The sequence below is a fragment of the Lathyrus oleraceus genome, chromosome 7 (assembly GCF_024323335.1).
Source record: "Lathyrus oleraceus cultivar Zhongwan6 chromosome 7, CAAS_Psat_ZW6_1.0, whole genome shotgun sequence".
In the NCBI taxonomy this organism is placed as follows: domain Eukaryota; kingdom Viridiplantae; phylum Streptophyta; class Magnoliopsida; order Fabales; family Fabaceae; genus Lathyrus; species Lathyrus oleraceus.
The window spans coordinates 371,040,310-371,063,764 of record NC_066585.1 but is presented as its reverse complement, the minus strand read 5'-3'; the positions used below and the strand labels follow the sequence as shown (position 1 = coordinate 371,063,764).

The 23,455-nt window shown below is 36.6% G+C and overlaps 1 protein-coding gene and 1 non-coding gene across 2 annotated transcripts; one reads left to right on the top strand and one right to left on the bottom strand.

Annotated features, from left to right (window-relative positions):
• Window positions 1–3,131: 3,131 nt before the first annotated feature.
• On the bottom strand, window positions 3,132–5,148 carry LOC127102178 (uncharacterized). The gene is made up of 5 exons (XM_051039582.1): window positions 4,915–5,148; window positions 4,689–4,821; window positions 4,459–4,562; window positions 4,198–4,369; window positions 3,132–4,124 (listed from the first exon to the last, which is right to left on the bottom strand). The coding sequence occupies exons 1-5, from the start codon at window positions 4,953–4,955 to the stop codon at window positions 3,210–3,212; spliced, it is 1,365 nt and encodes a 454-aa protein (XP_050895539.1). The 5' UTR covers window positions 4,956–5,148; the 3' UTR covers window positions 3,132–3,209.
• A 17,215-nt stretch (window positions 5,149–22,363) lies between these two features.
• Window positions 22,364–22,469, top strand: LOC127109041 (small nucleolar RNA R71). Its single transcript, XR_007796527.1, has one exon. It is a non-coding gene; the product is annotated as a small nucleolar RNA R71 (small nucleolar RNA).
• The last annotated feature ends 986 nt before the right edge of the window (window positions 22,470–23,455 follow it).

The following is a 23,455-nucleotide window of genomic DNA, read 5'->3' as shown; positions in this document are numbered from 1 at the left end:
GATTAGACAAATAGATAAAATGGAAAGAAAAAAAAGAGCAATAATGAAAAAATCCACAAATATTTAATGAAAATATATGGAAACACCATATTTGGAAAACATGCGGATTCCAAAATGTTTTTAAAAAAGCTAAAAACCACAGGCTTCTTGACCACATATTTTGGAAAATAACGAAAAATCATCGTCTCCACCACATGTTTTTACAAAAATGTAGAAGAATATTTTACATTTTTGAAATACTATTTTTGTATATAATGATGAATTAATATTATTATTGATAGAATATTATAGGCTTAATTCATCTTTTAGTCCCTCAAGTTAATTTATGGTTTTTATTTAGTCGCTCAATTCAAAAACGTTACAATATAGTGCTTTAAGACACCTCTGTTAGCCTTATATGCCCCTTCTTTTAAATTCTAGTGGAAAAACGTTTAAAAACGCCAACGTGGCATAGTGAATTACTGACATGTCATATTGTTATTGTTTTTTCAATTATTAATACACTTATTTTAATGTAAAGTATGAAATATCATTTTCTCTTTTAGAAATATAATGTTTGAACTATTCACCTACGTCTACAAAAGCAGAATGTTATTTCAGTTTCGAACCTTAGTTCACAGTTAAAAAGAAAATCTTTAACATTTCCAGTCTAAGGTACATTTATGTGCTTGCTATTTTAAAAAGAAAATCTTTAACATTTTTGTTAAGTCATATGTGCTTACCAGAGGTTGACCAAAAGTTTTGTGTTAGGTAATGATTATTGTTAAGTCATATTTGATATGTGACATGAGTTATTCTTGTTAGGTATTGATGTGGATACCTTTGATATGTGATATTCTTGTTAGACACTTATATAGCAATTTCAAGAAGAAGTTTCCAGGTGTTAAATTAAAGTAACTAATGTGGAAGGCTACAACTGTCACTCATGCAAATGCTTGTGAAAAACTAATGCATGAAATAAAAAAGTGTTAATGAAGAGGCATTCAAGCAATTGTGGAAGATCCCACCGAGGTTCTGAAGCAAATCAAGGTTTAGAACTAGTCCAAGGTGTGATACTTTGGTGAACAATATGTCATAGGCCTTCAACTCAGTATTTGTAGCAGCAAAAGCCAAGCCTATTGTGACTATGATTAAAGAGATAAAAGTGTACCCGATGCAAAGATGGGAGTTCGACAGACAAAAGATTTCCAAATTTGATGATAACTTTCTACCAAATATAAAAAATAAGATGGAAAAGGAATCACAAAGAACAAACAATTGGATTGTTAGGTAATGCTTCATATTTGTTTGAGACATTAACAATTGACTTGAGATAGCATTGACTTGATAATTATTTTATGCATTTGTAAAGGTGTGCAGGTGAATTTGACTATGAGATTAGGAATATATCATTCAATGGATAAAAATTTGTTGTTAATTTATCAAAGTATGAATGTTGATGTAGAAGGTGGGTGCTGATAGGGCTGTCATGAAATTTCATGCATGAAAGATCAACATTTACAAGCTGATGATTTTGATCCTGAATATTACAAAAATGAGTGCTATGAGGCTTGATATGCACCAGCGATTTATCCAGTCAATGAGGAATCTTTTTGGAGAAAAACATATGATGTTGACCTACAACCACCCCCGATAAAAAGGCCACTTGGTTGACTCAAGAAGAAAAGGAACGAGGAGGCTGGAGAACAAGTGAGAAATGAGTCATAACTCAAATGAGAAAAATTGGTATCAAACGCAGTCGATGTCATAAGGATGGTCACAACAAGGCCACATGCAAGCTGCCTACAACTTTAACTCAGCCTACCCCAACTGTTGTTGCTTCTGAGCCTAACCCAACTACTACTACTCATCCTACCTCAACTGATACTGCTACTCAGTCTACCCTAACTGTTGATGCTACGTAGCCTTCTCCAGCTGCTGCTTTAAGTCAACCAACTCCAATTGTTGCTGCTTCAAGTCACCTATCACTACCTGCTGCTTCAAGTCAGCCAACACCAACTGGAGGTTCAACTCAGCAACCATCCAAAAAGAAAATGAGACTTAAAAAGGCCTAAAACCTGTTCTTAGTCAACCCTAATACTCATTATTTGTTCTTAACCACTTTTGTTGGTTCTGCTATGTAACATATGGCTCACAATGCCTATTTTGTTGTTTATGACTTATGGCTTATAATGCCATATTTTTTTATTGTGTTATGTAACATATGACTTGCAATGTCTATTTTGTAGCTTCTGACTTATGTCTTATAATGCCACTTTTGTTATGACTTATAATGCAACCTTTTGTTATGACTTATAAAGCAACCTTTTGTTACGATTTATGGTTATGTTATATTTCACTCATAAACTCATTACACAAAATTACATTTGTTCTGATATGTTCATTGGAAACAAAAGTAACATTGTACTAATAACATCATGACAAATTCATTTCATTCATAAATTCATTACATAGAGGTGCTTTTGTTCACCAAATGCAGCCAACATACATAACAATGTTGACAGATAGATACATATCATGACAAATACACATAAAACTAACGGAAGAGAGTCATTACACAGTTGGCACGCCAAGTTGGGAAATATTAACGTTTTCTCAACTAAACTAACGGAAGAGACCAATATTACTAACGAAACTAATATTACAAGACCAAATTGTAACGATTTTTTATTAAAGAATTAAAGCAGAACTTAAAATTAACTTATGAGGACTAATTATGCCAATATTATAACAATATAAATTGTAATTATAAAATCTATTCAAACCTTCCAAAATTCTCTATTAATACTTTTTTGAATTTTCTTACGTAGAGGAATTTTGTATCAGGAACAAAATAAACTCCTCAAATTCACCCCCTTTTAAAACTCTCGGGATTCAATCGTCTTTTTTAAAACCTTCCCCTTCTAAATTCTCCTTTTCTACTTTTTTTTTCTTTTTTTTCTTTTTTAAAGCTCTCCCGTCCCGTCTAAACTTCTTATATTGTATTTCTTGTTGTTTTATTCTGCCTTAAATACGACCTCATAAACCTAAACTTTCATTGACTAAGAAATTAAAAACTAGTAGAAATTCCGTAAGAGTACAAAAATAATCAGTTATTAAAAATGTAAAGAAAATTACTTGAGGAATATTAATGGTAGAAACTAGAAAGTTAATTTTATTCTGAAGCCATAATTATAAAATGAATGTGTTAAAACTTAAAATCTAAACAGCTACTGTTTTCTAAGATTGCACTCTCTCTTAAGAGCCATGAATGTAGCAACAAAGTCATCATAATCTGGTAACTTTGGATGAACATGTTTTGGTCGTGGAGAAGGACATGAAAATGTCACTGCTAGATTCTCTTTGTAATTCTCCATCCACTTTGAAGGCATAGTCAAAGTCAAGGCTCTTGAATAAGGAGTTGTTGTTAAGCAATCACAAGTCTTTTGATGGAAAACATTGGTAGAAGAAGAGTTTTCACTGTATTCAAACATTTCTATGTCATTGTAAACAAAACAATAACAAGGGCTTTCCAAGTTGCAGCTGCATTCACTCATGTCAAAGTCCAAACTATTTCTCTCACATGAATCTGAGTAGGAATGTTGTTTTAGTCTCTTTTTGGGATAACTTGATTGTGGACTTGGTGTTTGATAATGCAAAGTGTATCCAATTTCAACTGTGCCTTGTTTATCAAGCAAAGGTGATCTTCTTCTTAATCTTTTCTTCAACGAAGCACGATTACGCACTGTGTAGCACCTTATGCTTGATTCAATACTTGATCCATCCTGATCCGTATCATTTTCGCTAGAATTCAACAATACTAGCCTTTGATCCTCTTGGGTGCAACCATCTTTTGATGAAAAATACTCACATTCCTCAATGTCATCAACACTATCTAGCAATATTTTAGGAGACACCAATGTTGAGGTATCATATGAAGTGGATTCTGGCATAGAAAACTCATCACTTGGTTTGGTGATAGATAAACTAACACTTGTGACATCTGTTTCTACCTCTAGATCAAACTCTGATGGAGAATACATTTTAGTTCCTTCTGTTTGGCGAGCATATTCCTTGAAAATTTCATCAACCACTCGATGCTTCACGTCATCCTGTACAGACTTCACCGAGAGATTTGCTTTTAACTGTCATCAATTTAAAACTTAATGAGTATATACATATACATAGATAATACTAACAAAAAGATTTTATATATACCTTTGTGTTAACAAGATTCCCAGGTAAAAGCTTGACAGACGCGGTTGCAAAATCATCACCATAACGATGTGCAAAGAGCTTCTTGATGTGGTAGAGATCAGGAAAATCTCCACATCTTGAAGAAGCAAATATAACACTAGAAACAGCTTCATTTATTTCAGTTGGACAGTCCCTAAAATGAAATTATGATTCTCTTATGAGAAAGGGTTGGTGAAACAATTACATATCAATTTATGAAGGTAGATAAGAAATAGTACAAACTTGTTCTTTCTAATATAGGAGAGTTGTTTAAGGATAAAATCAAAGAAATGATCCAACATTTCATATGCAGCAATTAGGCTTTCATCTTGAATTAGCTGCTCAACCTGAAATTTTCTCATGTTTTAAATGCAGATGCTAAATTTTTGTGTGACAGTTTTATATTAATAAAACAATGAATAACCATCAAACCAAGCTAATAAACACCAACATATAAATATACATATAAGTACCCTTTGGATAGCAATTTGTTGATGGCCATTGAGTATTAAGTCGGCCAAGTCTTTGCGCAATTGCATTGCTATTGATTGCCTCTTGTTCTTCAATTGTATGAGTCTGAATCTTGCTCTTTTTATAGCCTTTTTGCTGAGATTGATGATGATAAAAACAAGTTTATTAAAACGAAAAGAAAAAAAGAAAAAGAAAAAATTGAATGTGTATAGATAGCAGCAGATTTACCATTTTGAAGCTTTAGTCCAGCCAAAAAGAATGCCAAACATTTGAATGTATAGTAAGGGAAGTGAAGAAAGGATAAGAAGTAGTGAAAGGTGAAGATAAAAGAACAAAATGTAAGTAGTGAAAGGTGAACATAAAAGAACAAAGTGTTAACGTGACAGTTAAGACATGATGAATCGTGGGTTGATGGTTGAAAATGAAACAGGTAAGAGAATGAAGTAATGGTATGATGTCATTGTAAAACTATAATACTCTCCACTACTCTTCAAACGGTTTTGCTCCAACACTTGTCATGTTGCTGCAGTACTGGTTGGTCATTCACATTTTTTTAACCCACTGTAATATTTTAATCTCAATTAACACTTGCTATTTGACTAACCATGTAATAGTTGACAACTGAACAAATAATTTTTCAATTTCCACTTGAGATTTTAATCTAATTTTTTTTACATTATATTCCGGCCTATTTTTTATGCATTCCATGATGCTTCTAAGTCGGTATATTTTAGATCACATTTTTTTAATCAAAGTGGTAATAAGATTATAAAATTCAAACACAATTGTGAGAGTTAATGTTTGAATAACCTAACAATATGGACTTTATAAAAATCATTTTTTATTTTTAAACTTTTGTTAATTTATTTTTTTGGGTACAATAGAGAGCCAAAGCTCAAAGAAAATAGCTACACTGCACTAATTTAGAGAAGGAACTCTCTTTTAATCATCATCAAACAAATTTTTAATAAAGTGAGAGCATGTCTAAGAAAACATTATCTTTGTTCCCGTCAGAAATTCCCGTTTTAACTAACCCATCCGCACATTTGTTCCTTTTCCTAAAGAAATGAATCACTTGCACTTCCTCATGATTCTCAATTAATTAATTGTTGGATTTGCTTAATCAATGAGTAACCATATAATATTATTAGATTTGATTAAAACAATTCATAAGTATATTAACGATACATCAATTTTTTTAAAAAAATATCCAATCTAATCTATAATAAAATCTACCCAATTCATCCATTAACATATTTTTAATAGATGCATCCAAAAAAAACTTTTTTATTTAAAAAAATTATCTTGTTTTATATTTTCAAAAAATTAATTTTTTTATATTTGAAAAAATTGATTCTTTTTATATTAAAAAAATCACTTTGTTTTAATTTTTGGAAACACGTCATTTTTGAAAAAAAAATAATTTTTTGTATTTCCATTTTTATTTACAAAAATAGGTTTTTTGTATTTTCGAAAAAAAATCAATGTTTTTTGAAAAAAAATTAATTTTTGTATTTTTAGATAAAAAAATCATTTTTTTTGCATTATTCCGGAAAGAACCATTTTTTTGGTATTTTTGGAAATAAACTCGGTTTTTTTTGTATTTTCGAAAAAAAAATATAATTTTTTGAATTTCCGTAAAAAAATCGAATTTTTGTATTTCCCAATAAAACTATTTTTTTATTTTCAGAAAAAATTTGTATTTTTTTCTAATTTTCGAAAAAAAAAACATTTTTTTTGTATTTTTCAGAAAAAAATTGACTTTTTTGTATTTTCCAAAATAATGTTTTTTTTTTTAATTTTCGGAAAAAAAGTGGGTTTCTTTCTGAAAAAAATTAAATTTTAAAAAAAAGAATCATTTTTTTATTATTTATTTAAATAGATCTAATGGTAATAAAAATAATCCACTTGATCATTAAAATATGTTGGATGGATTGAATCAATCCAGACATATAAAAATGGATGAATTTAGTCAAATTCATTAACTTAGTTTTTATGTGGTGAATGAATTGAATGAATTTTTTAATGGATGGATTGAATGAATTTGGTCTTAATGGATTTTGAAAAATCGCCCTTGCATAGTCCTAGAGCACTTGTTATAATACTTGTGAGGGCAAAGATTCCAAGTCCTTATTTTAATGATGTCAAACCTTTTTAGTTGCTTATAATGTGTGCTTTGGACGGTGTCATCATATCATATAATGCATTCATCCTCCAACATGCTCAAAGTATAAGTGAAATGTGTCCATGCATATAGGAGCATCTCATTGATTTGAATAACACACTTGATCATCGTTGGTACATCAGGTTCATAAAAAGAATGGTTTCAAGTGATCAAAATACGTCTCAAAAACCATTTTTTGATAGTCTAAGAACTTTGAGTCGACTCACAACTTGGAGCGGTCGACTCATTCATACATATTCCAGTTTGTGTAACTCTCAGGTCTGAAAAGGTCGAGTCATAGGTCGACTTAATCCTGGGAAAACTAAATGAGTCAATTCATCCACATGATTGCATCGACTCATTGCCTGTTTCATTTGAACCATGTTGCCACGGGTCTGAACAGGTCGAGTCATAGGTCGACTCAACTCTACAAAAACCCTGTTTGAGTCGACTTATCCCCTGTTTGAGTCAACTCATCGCCTGCTTCACTTGAGTTGTTTTTTCCTCGGGTCTGAATAGGCCGAGTGACATGTGTGGTGATAACGTCCAAATAGGATTGTGTAATCTTAGTTTGGGCAGAGGCTTTGAGTGAGTTTTTCTTGAATAAAACCATTGGGGTTTTGTCCTCCAAGAATTGATGGGTTTTGCACTAATCTTTGCTTCATAGATTCAGCCGACTGAAAGGTTTGAAGAATGGTGAGTTCGTTCAAACAAGTAACGGTAATCGGAGGTTTGTGAAGAAAGGTTAGGGTTCAAGCGTCTTGCGATTGAAGTCAGCCGAGCTAGAATTTTGGAGAACGTGGAGTTCTTGCAATAAGGTAGCTACAACCGGAGGTTTCACGCAGATCCAATCGAAATAAGCCGAGCTAGAGTTTTGGAGAACGTGGATTCTTGCAATAAGGTAGCTACAACCGGAGGTTTGTTTGAAACGCTTGAAGGACTTGGTTCAACTCGAATCAATGGGAGAGAAGTGAATAGAATCTGCAACAACACTTGGGGTTGGTTGGTAGTGATCATTTCTTCTCTTGTATTAACTTTGCAACTTGTTAATAAATATCTCACTTCTAGATTTAGAATTGAGGGCAGACGTACCCTAAGCGAGGACGAAAGGGGAACTGCCTAAACAAATCTGGTGTTGTTCTCTCTTTCTCTTAACTCATTAAATTCTGCAGAAATTGAGTCTTGTGTGAAATTAATAGTAACATTAATCTCGCTTAATTGTTGTGCATAGAAGTTGTTCGATAAATTGGTGTAATCACTTTTATTGCAACTAAGTAAAATTCTGCACATTCAATTTGAGTGAAATTGAGACTTGGTGTGGAGTGCACACCAAGTGTTTGATAAAATTAACCTCACACAAGTCTATCAATATTTTACTTGTTCTCTTATTGTGTTAACTCATCATTAGTGGTAACTATATCAAGGATTGGGAAAATTAATCGATTGATTAAGATAGTGGTTGATTATCTCTATCTTAGTTATTCCATTTGGTTTCACGCATATCCGATCTTTCCATTAACGGATCGTTTAGAAGATTCTGGTCTAGGGAGTTTTCACAACCTTTAAAAACAATTTTGAAAAGCGCTAAATTTAAATACTGATCTATTCAACCCCCCTTCTAGATCGTTACTATCGTCTAACAAATGGTATCACGAGCACCGGTTCATCTAGTGCTTCGCATATAACTTTTTAGAAAATGAGTAATGAACCTAAAGGGGCATACTATAGAGCGCCTATTTTTACTGATGAAAACTACAGTTATTGGAAAGATTGTATGCGTATCCATATCAACTTTATTGATAGGAAGGTAAGGAAAGTCATCCAAGATGGTCCTATGGAAATAACCATGACCAATGCGGATGGTGTTGTTATACCTAAACCTGAAGCACAATGGAATGAAAAAGATGAGAAAAAGTATAGCTATGATTGGAAAGCCATAAATATGATCATCGCCGCCTTAGGTGTTGATGAGTATTATAGGGTTTCCCATTGTACTAGCGCTAAAGTTATGTGGGACTCATTGAAAATTACCCATGAGGGAACCAATGTTGTCAAACTAGCTAGAATCAACATTTTAACTCAAGAATTTCACCTTTTTCATATGAAGGATGGTGAAACCATTGTTGATATGCAAAAGCGATTTTCTCATCTAATCAATCGGTTAAATTCTCTTGATAGAACTGCCCCTAATGATGTTGCTACTAACAAAATCTTAAGATGTGTTAATAGGGATTGGCAACCAAAGGTCACCGTGATTAAGGAAGCCAATGATCTAAGAACATTGGACATGACAACATTGTTTGGTAAGCTTCAAGAGCATTAGCAAGAGCTCATGAACCTTAAGAAACATGAGAAGAGTCAAAAGAAGGAAAAGAAGGAGAAAGCTAAGGACACTGAAAGGAAGTTTTTCGCTTTAAAGGCTTCAAGATATAAGTCATCCACCAATGATACGTGTGAGAGTTAGTCAAGTGATGATGATAAATATTCGAATGAAGACATGGGGTTGTTCATAAGGAGGTATAACCGATACCTAAGAAATAATGAAGTTCAACGTTCGGATAAAAATCTTGTCAACTATAGAAGACAATCAGAATTCCCGAATCGAGAGGAAGGTAAGACAACTAAGTCAAAAGGATCATGCTATAATTGCGAAAAGGTCGGTCACTATAAGTCGGACTGTCCCTTGTTGAATAAAGACAAAGGAAGAGACAAACATCACAAAAAATCTAGCAAAACTAGAAGAGCATACATTGCATGGGAGAGCGATAGTGAGTCCTCAAGTGATGATAACTCAAGTGATAAAGAAGAAAATGTCAATATTTGTCTTATGGCTCATCAAAAGAAGAAAAAGAATATAAGTCATTCTAAATATTATCATGTTGATAAAATTTCTTATTTTGACTTGCAAAAAGCCTTTAGTACTCTACACAATGAGGCCAAGGAAGTTTTTAAACGCTTAGCCTCAAATAAGAAAATTCTCTGTTATTTAGAAAAGAAGGTTTCTGATTCCGAAAAGGAATTAGAAACTCTTAAGAAATCTATGATAGAGGCTACTAAAGGAAAAACTGAAAATGATAAGGGATTTTGGTTTAGATGGTCTGGATGTGAAACTTGTCACATTTGGCAAAGAGAGGTTAGAATTCTTCAAGCTAAGTTGGACAAGGCTTTACAACCTAAAGTTACATTTTCTATTGATCAATCACAACTTAGAAGTAACATGAATAGTCCTTATCAAAAGTACACTTATGTGGTAAAGGATCAAGTTAGAAAAAGCAACTTTCATCCGAACTTAAGTTGTCTATATTGTTGCAAGAGGGGACATATTATTGCTAAATGCCGATTTAGGATATTTTTGGTTCCTAAAGGCATTTTTCAATGGTTTCCCAAATGCAACCAAAGTTTCAGTCACACACCAGGATCCAATGAAAATTAGGTATCTCCTTCCCTTGTTTAAATTTGTAGGTGGAATGTCTTGAGGATACGGAGAGAACACGGTTTCTCGATAGTGGATGCTCAAGACACATGACAGGTGACATTTCCTTATTCTTTGACTTTGTGGCTTAGAAGAAAGGGTTTGTAACCTATGGTGATAATAACAAGGGAGCTATACTCGGAAAAGGTAGTGTAGGTAATCTCTCATCTACTACTATCTCAGACGTCCTTTTAGTTGAAGGTCTTAAGCACAATCTCATTAGTATTAGCCAATTATGTGATAAATGATATAAAGTATCATTTTCAAAAGATTGTTACATGACTGAACATAATGATAAAAAGAATGATGTGCTTAAGGGTTGGAGGGTGAATAATGTATACATGCTTGACTTGAATGGAGTATCTTTGACTAGCGCTAAATGTCTCGTCTCCATGAGTGAAGACTCTTGGCTTTGTCATAGGCGATTAGCGCATGTCAACTTTGACTTGCTAAATAAAGCTATTGCAAAAGATCTAGTAGTTGGTCTTCCCAAAATCAAAATTTCAAAAGACCACTTATGTGATGCGTGCCAAATGGGAAAGCAAACAAGGATCTCTTTTAAATCTAAAAATATTGTTTCCACAACGAGACCCCTTGAACTTCTCCATATGGACCTTTTTGGGCCATCTAGAATTAAAAGTCTAGGTGAAAACTACTATGGTTTTGTTATAGTAGATGACTACTCCAGATTTTGTTGGCCCATCTTCTTAGCAAGTAAAAGTGATACTTTTTCAGCTTTTGAAAAAATTGCCAAGACTTCTCAAAACAAATTGAACACTAGCATAGTTACTATCCTAAGTGATCACGGAGGTGAATTTGAAAACCACCTCTTTGAGGAATTTTGTGAAACAAACGACATTGATCATAATTTTTCTGCTCCAAGAACTCCATGACAAAATGGAGTAGTGGAACGTAAAAACCGAGGTTTAAAAGAGCCTTGAAGGACTATGATCAATGAAAATGGCCTTCCTAAATATTTTTGGACAGATGCCATAAATACGGCTTGTTATGTATTGAATAGGATACTCATTCATCATATTCTAAACAAAACTCCTTAAGAATTGCTAAAGGGAAGGAAGCCTAATGTTTCATATCTTCATGTCTTCGGATGTAAATGCTTTGCATTAAATAATGGTCAAGAAAACCTTGGTAAATTTGACTCAATGGCCGATGAAGGTATCTTCCTTGGATACTCTCAATCTAGTAAAGCATATAGAGTATACAACAAAAGGTTACTTATCGTTGAAGAATCTGTGCATGTTTCCTTTGATGAATCTTATCCGAAAATTGTTGGAGAAGGTATTATTGTTGATGGTGTAGGTGTTCCTTCAGAAGAAATAATAAAAGATCAAGAAGAAAAGAGTGGTGAACCCCATCAGGAAAAAGATAAGTAACTTTTGTTATCATTTCTCTTTCCTCTCTCAAATTGAGCCTAAAAACTCCAAAGACGCATTACTCGATGAACATTGGTTTCTAGTAATGCAAGAGGAACTTAATCAGTTCAAAAGAAATGAGGTGTGCGATCTTGTTCCCCCTCTGCGAGACCATTGACTGATCGGTACTAAATGGGTGTTTAGGAACAAGTTAGACGAAAACGGAGTTATAACTCGCAACAAGGCTCACCTTGTTGCTCAAGGGTATAACCAAGAGGAAGGCATCGACTATGAGGAAACTTATGCTCCGGTCTCCCGACTCGAGGCTCTACGCCTTTTGCTTGCCTATGCTTGTTCTCAAAATTTCAAATTATTTCAAATGGATGTTAAGAGCGCTTTCCTAAACTGTTACATTAATGAAGAGGTATATTGATCGTGTTGATTCGCAAGTGCACGAATTACGTCAAAGTAATATAAAAGAATATCGATCCCACAGAGACCAATCGTCAATCTATCGATTACTATCGTTACGGTGTTTATCTAAGGCGGTATAAGAGAGATATTGGGTTTGCAAAATAACGGTAAATAATAAATGCAGGTAAAGACAGGTTGAATGTAATTCACGTCAGTTAAGTGATGTTTCGATTGTCTAAATAGAACTACTTATGAGGCAATATTTTCTACTCTTAAAAAGAATCCATTTAACAGGAATTGTCGCTTTCGTGTATTCAGAACCGAGTTTACCCTTAAATTAAGGCCTTTTATTGTCACTTATAAAAGGTGCGCAGAACGCTAAAGTAGTAAACTTATTTTTAAGAAATGAGACTCGTAAGCTTAGTTGAAAAGTGATTTTGATTTGGAAAGCTTACCCAAGGAGTTTCCTGATTTTAAATCTATCGACGCGTCCGAAAATAGTTTCAAAAATAGTTTTTCCTTAAAGTGATAAAAATTCCTAGTTACTAAGCCAGGGTGCTTTCGCACTCCTCGAATAGTCTTTTTTAGAAAACTCAAGTTAAAAATCAAAACAGCCTTTTAAGTATTTCTACAGATTTCAATATGTGAAACATTACTTTAACCGCGATCCTTACATTCTAACCTTTAAAAGATTTAGCCAGACATGGTAACACAAACGAACACAACGGTGTTAATCATGATGAAAAGTTTGTTTTAGAATGTGACGCGTGGAGAGCGAGTAAAGTGCGTAAAGTAAATAAAGTAAAGCGAGTGCGGAAAGTAAATAAAGTAAAGCGAGTACGGAAAATAAATAAAGTAAAGCGTGTGCGGAAAATAAATAAAGTAAAGCGAGTGCGGAAAATAAATAAAGTAAAGCGAGTGCGGGAAATAAATAAAATAAAAGCGATGCGGGAAATAAATAAAATAAAAGCGATGCGGGAAATAAATAAAATAAAAGCGATGTGGGAAATAAATAAATAAAGCGATAAATAAGAACCTGCTCCAAATGGAGGGCTTTAAATCTGGTACAAAAATAAACCTCCGACTCCTGAAGCTAAAGACGACAACAACTCAAAGTGACCCAACTCAATCTCACTAAGGTGCGATAACCCCCCGATGTGACGGATTATCGCTATTACAAATGATAAATATATGCTTAGTGTTGTAAAACTAAGTTGGATGATTAGAAAAAGAAATGGAACGAGCTATTTATAGAGATTTTCAGCAGCTTGTAAAGACCATGGTTCCCTCCAACTTCCCCTTAGTGGGAACGTGACTTCCAAAGGTGACACCCACCATCCCTTCATGGCGCCCGCCATGTGTGTAAATGGGGTGGATCATGGGAACGTGGCGGTTACCTCCTAGTTGAGGGCTGATGACTCATGGCTTCCCCTATAGCGATCACCATGTGCAACACCATGTGTGTAATTTCGCCGAAAAACCCTAATTTTAGGTCTTTTCGATTCATTTCTTCTAAAAGAGTCCGAAAGTGCTAAATATCTGAAAACAAGAGAAAAGAGAGCATAATACAAACAAAATGATAATAAAGTCCTAATAAACATGTGAATCCGAGTCAAAAACACGGTGTAATTCGGTGTGATCAAATTCTCCCACGCTTAAACCTTTGCTTGTCCTCAAGCAAAACTCTTTATAGTTTATGCAAGAAAATCAGTATCAACTAGAGTTAATTCGAGGCAAAAAGACTTGCGAGTTCATTTAAGGAATGTATCGATAGGTACTAACGAATCAAACTAAGGGTATTGTAGTGACACTTCCCGCAATTGCGGTCGTAGGCTCCGTTCCTATACAAATCAATCCATATTACCCCACCGTACCTAAGCCTTCTTTTTGTTTTCTTAAAGTCCTTTTCATTCAGGTGCAATCACATTAAGCCCGTTATCCGTACATACTCATAGTAAAGTGACCGGTTAGTGATTATGATCTTAAGCATGGGGCTCTGGTACATAAGTTGGTGTGACCCTTTTATTCAACCTAATTTGCAGTTGTGGGGGATTGGATCGTAATCCACCCTACCAAGTTCAGTACCAGATACCTCTGAACCAACAAACAAATAGGCTTATTATTTTATTTTTCTAAGCATGGGGATCCGGTACGTAAGTTGGTGTAACCCCTTTATTTAACTCAATTTGCAGTTGTGGGGGATTGGATCGTAATCCACCCTACCAAGTTCAGCACCAGATACCTCTGAACCAACAAACAAATAGGCTATTATTATTTATTTATTTTATTTTTCTTCTGCATGTTCCGCATATGTTTTTATTTTGCTGGGTTAAATGACCGTGTGAGAGTCACCTAGCCCGGATTTTCATGCGATTTGAGAATAAAGCAGGAATTTTTGTGATCATTCACTTATTTTCATCGGTCCCCTACGTAGAGCATGCTTAAGCCGGAGTTGACCGGTAGGATAAACTACTTAAGGACTTATTTGGAACAAAAACTGGGGCTACAACATATGGGGTATCGGGATCGACTCTTATAATCATGGAGCCTAAGGTGCTAAAACAATACCGATTTTTAGAAAAAGTTTTCCCAAATCTTTTACATCCTGTCATAAACTTGTCTTATAGCCTGAATGTTCAAGATGTACTGTTTTCTTGGCTAAATTTTTTTTTGGTAAGGTTAAAGAAATGGGGGAAATAAGGGTACACTTGCACAGATGACTCGTCAGACACATGTTGTTTTATTGAAAGGGAAAAACAAGCAACTAAAACATAAAACATACTAAAATTAAAGGAAAACGGTAAAAAGCGATAAAAGTAAAGGAAAGCGATAGAAAACAATAAAAATAAAGGAAAGATGAAAAGCGATAAAATCTCCTCCCGCACTTAAACCGAACATTGTCCTCAATGTTTCGATATGAGATAGGGTAGGAGTCACCTGGAAGAGAGAGAGAGAGAGAGAGAGAGAGAGAGAGAGAGAGAGAGAGAGAGAGAGAGAGAGAGAGAGAGAGAGAGAGAGAGAGAGAGAGAGAGAGAGAGAGAGAGAGAGAGAGAGAGAGAGAGAGAGAGAGAGAGAGAGAGAGAGAGAGAGAGAGAGAGAGAGAGAACTAGGGGTTAGAACCGGTACCGTCACTGTCACCGCCCTGGTCAGGATGCCTGGGTTGACGACGTCTGGTTCGAGTACTAAGTCCTTTCTGCAACTGCCGAGAGTGACCTAGGAGAGATCCTTGGGTGGCCTCGATGAGAGCGAAGTGACGCTCATTAGCCTGTCGATGGCGTTGCTGCTCATTAGTAATCGCAAGAAGGGACTCAGTGACAATCCGATGTGCTTGCTCACTACGCTGCTGGGAAGCTACCATAAAACTCATATTATCTGATAGTTGTTGGTTTATGGTATTCAGGAGGGTGTCACGCCTTTCCTCACGAGCCAGGTGCTCGCGTCACATCTCCTCGATGATGTAGAAACCGGGAGTGGTACCTGCAAAAGGGTTAGAGGAAGAAGGTACGCTGTGTGTAGGTGATGCAGCAGGAATATCATGAGCCGGTGACTGGTCGCGCTGGTCATACTCATCATCGGTCCCTTGCCCTTCGTCCATAGGAATGTTAGGTTACAAAGGACCGGTAAAGGGTAGAACATCAAGATCGTATGTCCAGTTCCTCGCATGTCGCACATCCGTACGCTGAGAGCAAGGTAGGATAACACTGGGTACAGTTGCACCATGTATCATGAGGTAGAAACCACATTCTCGCCGCACCTTGCATAATTTCATATCTTTCAAAAACTTTAAGTTATTGGTGTGGTGAGGGAGTGGTTCCAAGGTGGCTAACTCAGCGTGTAGATTCAACGCTTTAGCAATGGAGGTAATTAAACCACCGAAAGAGATGGTTCCTCCTTTCTTAAGGATGGCAGACATATGGGCTAACATGAAAGGAACGAGATTGATCATGCAATTAGTGAGGCAACCCTTTAAAAACAACAATTCTCGGGCATTTACTTTGTTCGAATTTTCTCGGCCAAATATAGTACATGCCAGAAGGTATCTAAAAATACGTATGGCCGGGCTATGGATATTAGAAGCCAAAATTCCTTCAAAGGAAGTGACATTCACATTAGATAATCTGTTCCAAAAAGTAAATGCCTCGAGTGCCCATTCAGTATCTAAGGGCGTCTCATAAATAACACCATCACCATAAGGCATTCCGAGCAAACCCGCTAAAGCATCAATAGTGTACTCATATTCTACATTAAACATTCTAAAATAAATGGTACCTATTGTGCTAGAAGTGCCAGGGTGGACAGTGTAAATTAGGGAACTTAAAAATTCCCTAGTGAGCCTATCGTAGGTGGGTGCTTTACTAGCAAAAATATTGTGTAATCCTAAATTATCTAGCATGTGGAAAACACTATGGTATGTGCCTAGAGTGTACAAACAATCTTCGTCGACATACCTGGTAGCGAGGATTTCCTGAGTTTGCAATCTTTGCAAAATCTTGTTTTGTCACTCACCGGGCTTTCCTCCACTAAGAATGATGTCGTTAAACTCCATTCCGACCATTAATGGTGATTGTAGAGAAAAATGAGTATTTATAGAAAAGAAATGAAAAGTGGAGTTTAATGGATTTTTGGTAGAGGAATGGAGAAGTGAAGTTGGGAAATTGTAATGGCTTGTAGTGAGAAGGAGAAGCTTGGAATTTTTTTTATGAATTTTGGTGGAGTCGGGAGAAGGAGAGAATGGGTTTGGAGAGGTTGAAGAAGGTATAAATGGTGAAAAGGCAAATCTGACTGTTACTCATGGCGCACGCCATGTCTTCGGATTTGGTTTGAGCCGACTATGATGTTTGCTTCTTGGGCCTCAATCCTTTCGCCTTCATATTTGTAATGGGGGTGTATATAGGTATCCATGGATGCTGTTTTTTTTTGTTTTTGATTTAAGCTTGATAAAATAAAACGAAATAAAATAAAACAAAATAAAGTAAAACAAAATTAAATAAAACAAAACAAAATAAAATAGTAAAGTAAAATAAAACAAAATAAAACAAAAAGGACATAAAAACATAATAATTATAATGCATATATATATATACGTAGAGTCAATAATAATTCACGAGTCCAGAGATCTTAGGAAAGTTAAGCAAGCATAATGTCAAAGGAAACAATAAAAATAAGCATGAATAATAAATAACGGGAAAATAGGGAAATTCAAACGGTATTTCTTGGTTCATGATAGCATCAATGCTCAGGGTATAGTGGAGTCTCCTCGACTTCGTAGCCTCGAAGCTCTGTGATCTAGCGTCGGAGATCGGCGATCTCATCATGCAGCATATCAGTCTCGGTGTCGTGTGAGGCAACTGATAGTTCGACCTGCAGGGCAACGTCAGCAAGCTCCTGGCGAAGCTCGGCTATCTCCATGCGAAGCTTAACCAATTCAGACTGCATGCTCGGAGTCTGGAGATTCGGATTGTTGGTACGGACTTTGATTCTGATCAGTGCAATCTTCGGCGCGTCCACTGTCTCTCCCTGCCCTTCTAGGGCGTAGGCCCAGTTGGCCTGATCAATAACACAAGTCACCTGAGGGTCAGGTAAAGTGAAGTAGTGAATGGTCTCACCCTTAATTAATAGCCTGTATTGATTCGGTTGGAAAGAAGATCTCCTCATGAGGCCACAGTCCAGACAGAAATCAATATCCATCAAGGTGTAGCTGTAGTAGGACGTTAGGTGAGATAGTCTTATATCGAGTCCCAGAGTTGAGGCTATGTGAGCCACCGTGCTTCCAACATGTATAGGGCTTACAGCAGAGCGAGCATTAAGATATAAACTCTCGATCAAGAAAGCTCCATAATCTACCGGGCGCGACTGAGTGGTACAGTACATGAAGAAGATCTCTTCAGCACTCACATGCGTATCAAGGTCACTCTTCCCCAGGAAGGTGTGGGCAATGATCATATGGAAGCATCGGAAATCAGGGTTGTGAATCTTGTTGGGGATTTGGGTAGAAAGGTCAGGACTACATCCACACGTGATATCGCTCCAAAATTTCTCGACATCTCGGCTCAGAAAATAGCTCATGGGTAGCTCAGATGAAGCATCATAGGCAGTCTGAAAACTAAGCAAGTCGCCGAAATGCTTGTGGTTGAAGGTGTATTCCGCCCCAAACAACTTGAAGTTAATGTATCCTCCATCACTGGCGTGACCAACATAAGGCTCGTAGATAAGCGAGCTCAGGAACTCCAAAGTCAGGTTCCTGTAAGTCATGTGCATAGCATCTGTATATTCATCCCACTGTAACTGATTGCACAAGTGCATGACACTAGGCTCAATGCCTAATGCCTCCATGCAGCTCGAGTCGGGATATTTGGTGGGCAACATTGGACGCTGGGAAAGCATGGCGTAACGCTGCTCTTGAACTGGGTCACGAAAGATTACTGGCATAATGTCGATATTCTCCATTCCTGAAAAGTTAGATTAGAAACAGAGGACACCTGAAATCACAAATATTATAACTGTTAGTCTCCACATAGATATACATATATATATAACAAATACAAATATAAATTGAAAATAGTAAAAGTAAAGGAAAAGAGATCATGGGTTGCCTCCCATGCAGCGCTTGTTTAACGTCGTTAGCTTGACGATTCGAACTTTATATGTTAGAGGTAAGAACTGGAGGGTTTGTGAGAGTTTTGTCATGAAATTTTGTGGGTATGTCACCTCCTTGGTATTGCTTCAGTCTTTGTCCATTTACCACAAACGGATTACAGGAGTTGTTCCAGATTTCAACTGCTCCAGATTTTAGGATTTTGGAAACTGTCCCAAAGTTGTCTTTATCAGGTTCAAGGGCAATAGTATCTAACTTGGCTATCAATCTCTCATAGTTAAAATCATCATTTATAGGTAAATGATTTGTCTTCAAATGCTTTAGTCTAGAAAGATGGTCAGCAACTACGTTTTCTGTTCCTTTTTTGTCTCTAATGTCTAAGTCGAATTCTTGTCGCAAAAGGATCCACCTGAGCAATCTAGGTTTTGCATCCTTTTTGCTTAGAAGGTAACGGATAACTGCATGGTCTGTATAGACTATAATCTTAGATCCTACAAGATAAGACCTAAATTTATCGATTGCAAAAACTACAGCTAGGAGTTCCTTCTCTGTTGTTGTATAATTTAATTCAGCGGCATCTAGGGTTCTACTAGCGTAGTATATTACGTGTAGTTTCTTATCTTTTCTTTGCCCTAAAACAGCTCCTATAGAGAAATCGCTAGCATCACACATTATTTCGAAGGGTTTAGTCCAATCCGGGGTTTGTAGAATGGGTGCTGAAATTAATGCTTGTTTTAACTGATTGAAGGATTTGATGCATTTTTCATAGAAAATGAATTCAATGTCTTTCATCAGAAGGCCGGTCAGGGGTTTTGTTATTTTAGAGAAGTCTTTTATGAAGCGTCGGTAGAAACCGACGTGTCCAAGGAATCTACGAACTTCTCTAACTGTCTTAGGAGGGTTAAGGTTTTCTATAACTTCTATTTTTGCTTTATCGACCTCAATGCCTCTTTTAGATATTATATGTCCTAACACTATGCCTACTTTAACCATAAAGTGGCACTTCTCCCAGTTTAACACAAGGTTAACTTCTATGCATCTCTCTAGGATTTTCTCAAGGTTAATAAGGCAGTCTTCAAAGTCTAATCCACACACCGAGAAGTCTTCCATGAATACTTCCATGATTCCGTTGAGATAATTTGCGAAGATTGACATCATACAACATTGGAAAGTAGCTGGCGCATTACAGAGTCCAAACGACATTCGTCTGTAAGCAAACGTTTCATAAGGACATGTAAAGGTCGTTTTCTCTTGATCCTCGGGGTGTATGGGTATTTGGAAAAATCCAGAATGTCCATCAAGATAACAAAACTAAGAGTGTCTGGAAAGACGCTCCAGCATTTGATCTATGAATGGAAGGGGGAAATGGTCTTTCCTAGTTTCCTTATTGAGCTTCCTATAATTTATGCACATACACCATCCGCCTTCTATGCGTTTAGAGACATGCTCTCCCTTCTCGTTCTGCAAAACTGTGATGCCTCCCTTCTTGGGTACCACATGTACATGACTTACCCACTTACTATCAGAAATCTGATAGATTATACCAGCTTCCAGTAGTTTAAGGACTTCCTTCTTCACTACCTCGCTCATCACATGGTTGATCCTTCTCTGATGTTCTCTGGAAGGTTTTGAATCCTCCTCTAGTGAGATCCTATGCATACACACAAATGGGCTTATACCTTTTAGATCAGAGATGTTGTACCCTAAGGCAGAGGGGTACCTTCTTAAAACATTCAAGATTTGATTCGTCTCGTCTTGATTTAAGGTGGCACTAACTATTACTGAGCGATTCATTTCTTCATCCAAGAACTCATATCTTAGGTTCTTGGGTAGTTCCTTAAGTTCTTGGGTTGGTTTTTGAGAATTAGGTGAAGGGTCTGGAGTAAGATCCAAACATTCGCGAGGTTCCGTTTCCTCTAGCTCGTCATCCTTTTCATTCGGGTTTGAAAATGGTTCGATCTTAGGTTCTCCTTGATCAAATTCTCTTATGCACTCATCTACGATATCGATCGCATAACATGCGTCTCCTAGAATTGGTGCCATCAGGAATTTTGAAAGAATGAACTCGATCTTTTCATCCCCTACTTCGAAGGTTAATTTCCCTCTTTTAACATCTATTATAGCTCCGGCTGTTGATAAGAATGGTCTACCTAAAAGGATAGGGATATCTTCGTCTTCTTTGATATCCATGACCACAAAGTCTGTTGGGATATAAAGTTGACCGATCCTAACTGGGATGTCTTCTAAAATGCCTATAGGATACTTAATAGACCTATCGGCTAATTGAAGGGACATCTTAGTTGGTTGTAATTCTCCTAAGTTTAACCTTTTACATACAGCTAAGGGCATTAAACTTACACTAGCGCCTAAGTCTAGGAAAGCTTTGTCGATCACATGACTCCCTAAAATGCAAGGTATAGAAAAACTACCAGGGTCTTTATCCTTCTTAGAGAGTTTATCCTTGGAAATAAAGTTGCATTCCAAAGGTTTGGGATCGTCGAGCCTACGCTTGTTGGTTAAGATGTCTTTGAGAAATTTGGCGTAAGACGGAATTTGGGTGATAACTTCGGTGAAAGGAATCTCTACATGAAGCTTTTCTATCACTTTTATAAATTTTTGGTATTGGTTATTGACTTTGGTTTGTTTAAGTCTTTGCGGATATGGGATTGGTGGTTTGTACGGGGGGTGGTGGTTTGTAAGTTTTATCCTTGGCTTCACCTTCTTGGTTGGTTTGTTTCTCAGGTTCCTTTGGTTCCTCTTCTTGGTTGGTAGGTACAATTTCTTTAGAAGTTTTGGTCTCGCTCACCGCTGGGTTCTGAGGCCCTTCGTAAGCGGTCCCACTTCGTAACGAGATAGTGTTAGCTTGACCTCGAGGGTTTGGTTGAGGTTGTCCAGGGAATTAGCCTCCAGGTGTAGTTTGTGGGGCTTGGTTTTGTGCTACTTGTGAGATCTGGGTTTCAAGCATCTTGTTGTGAGTGATTATCTGATCAACCTTGGTTCCTAATTGCGTTATAAGTTCGTTTACGTGAATGTTCTGGTTTAGGAATTCTTTATTTTGCCGAGTCTGGCCCGATATAAAGCTCTCCATGATTTTCTCAAGGTTAGACTTCTAGGGCATAACTTGCATAGGTTGGTTTGGTTTTTGGGCTTGATAACCTTGTGGTCTCTGAGGTGCATGATTTTGGATAGGGTTTTGGTTTTTATAGGAGAAATTTGGATGATTCTTCCATCCAGGGTTGTAAGTGTTTGAAAATAGGTTACCTTGGGCGTAATTCACTTGGTTGGTATTCAGTTCGTTCAAAAGGTTAAACTCCGCCAATTCGTGTCCTTTGGATCCACAGAGTTCACACTCTGTGTGGACTACTGCTACGGTGTTAGTGTTTGTAGACATATGTTCGATCCTAAGGGTTAAAGCGTCCATTTTCGCCTGCATCATGTCTAGAGAGCTTACCTCATGTATTCCACCTTGGGTCTCATTTTTCTCTATTAATGCTCGTTCAGTTCCCCATTGGTAATGGTTTTAGGCCATATCCTCAATTAGGTCACAAGCTTTTCGATAAGGTTTGTTCATCAGCGCGCCACCTGCGGCAGCGTCGATGCTCATCTTGGTGTTATAATGGAGTCCATTGTAGAAGGTATGAACGATCAGCCATTGTTCTAGGCCATGGTGTGGGCAGACTCTTAATAGCTCTTTATATTCTCCCAAGCTTCGAAAAGCGATTCTCCTTGGTTTTGAGCAAATCTAGTTATTTGGTTTTGAAGAACAGCAGTCTTACTAGGGGGGAAATATCGCAAGGAATACTCTCCTAAGGTCTTCCCAGGTAGTTATTGAATTAGCTGGAAGTGAATCTAGCCATGAACGTGCTCTATCCCTGAGGGAGAAAGGGAATAATCTTAAACGGATCGCATCGGGTGAAGCGTCGTTAGATTTAAAGGTGTCGGCTAATTGGATAAAAACTTTTAAATGTTGATTCAGGTTCTAAGGCGGTATAAAAGAGATATTGGTTTTGTTGCACTAATTGCAACAAAGACGATTTTAGTTCGAAATTATTAGCAGTTATAAGGGGGTTTACTATACTCAAACTAGGTTCCTCATCAGAGGGTTAGGCAAATTCCTTAAGAGGTCTCCTATCGCGATTCTCGACCATAGCTTTCTTAATTAGGATGAGTAAGAGGCGTGTACGAGTACAACGTTCGGGTTCCGCTAAAGGATCTACTAAATTTCCGGTACTACGGGTTCTTCGCATTTACCGGCTAATAATGCCTTAGTCTAGACGGTGTAACAACAGGGTACGAAATTTGACGAAGTTGGTCCCCGGAAACGGTGCTAAAAACTTAATCGTGTTGATTCGCAAGTGCACGAATTACGTCAAAGTAATATAAAAGAATATCGATCCCACAGAGACCAATCGTCAATCTATCGATTACTGTCGTTACGGTGTTTATCTAAGGCGGTATAAAAGAGATACTGGGTTTTCAAAATAACGTTAAATAATAAATGCAGGTAAAGACAGGTTGAATGTAATTCACGTCAGTTAAGTGATGTTTCGATTGTCTAAATATAACTACTTATGAGGCAATATTTTTTACTCTTGAAAAGAATCCATTTAACAGGAACTCTCGCTTTCGCGTTTTCAGAACCGAGTTTACCCTTAAATTAAGGCCTTTTATTGTCACTTATAAAAGGTGCGCATAATGCAAAAGTAGTAAACTTATTTTTAAGAAATGAGACTCGTAAACTTAGTTGAAAA

Excerpts from the sequence above, each read along its gene's own strand:
- LOC127102178 (XM_051039582.1), bottom strand. The coding sequence starts at position 4,955 with ATGTTTGGCATTCTTTTTGGCTGGACTAAAGCTTCAAAATG. Across the intron at positions 4,370-4,458 it reads TCCTATATTAGAAAGAACAA|GGACTGTCCAACTGAAATAA; the intron begins GTTTGTACTATT and ends ATTTCATTTTAG. Across the intron at positions 4,125-4,197 it reads GGAATCTTGTTAACACAAAG|TTAAAAGCAAATCTCTCGGT; the intron begins GTATATATAAAA and ends AATTGATGACAG.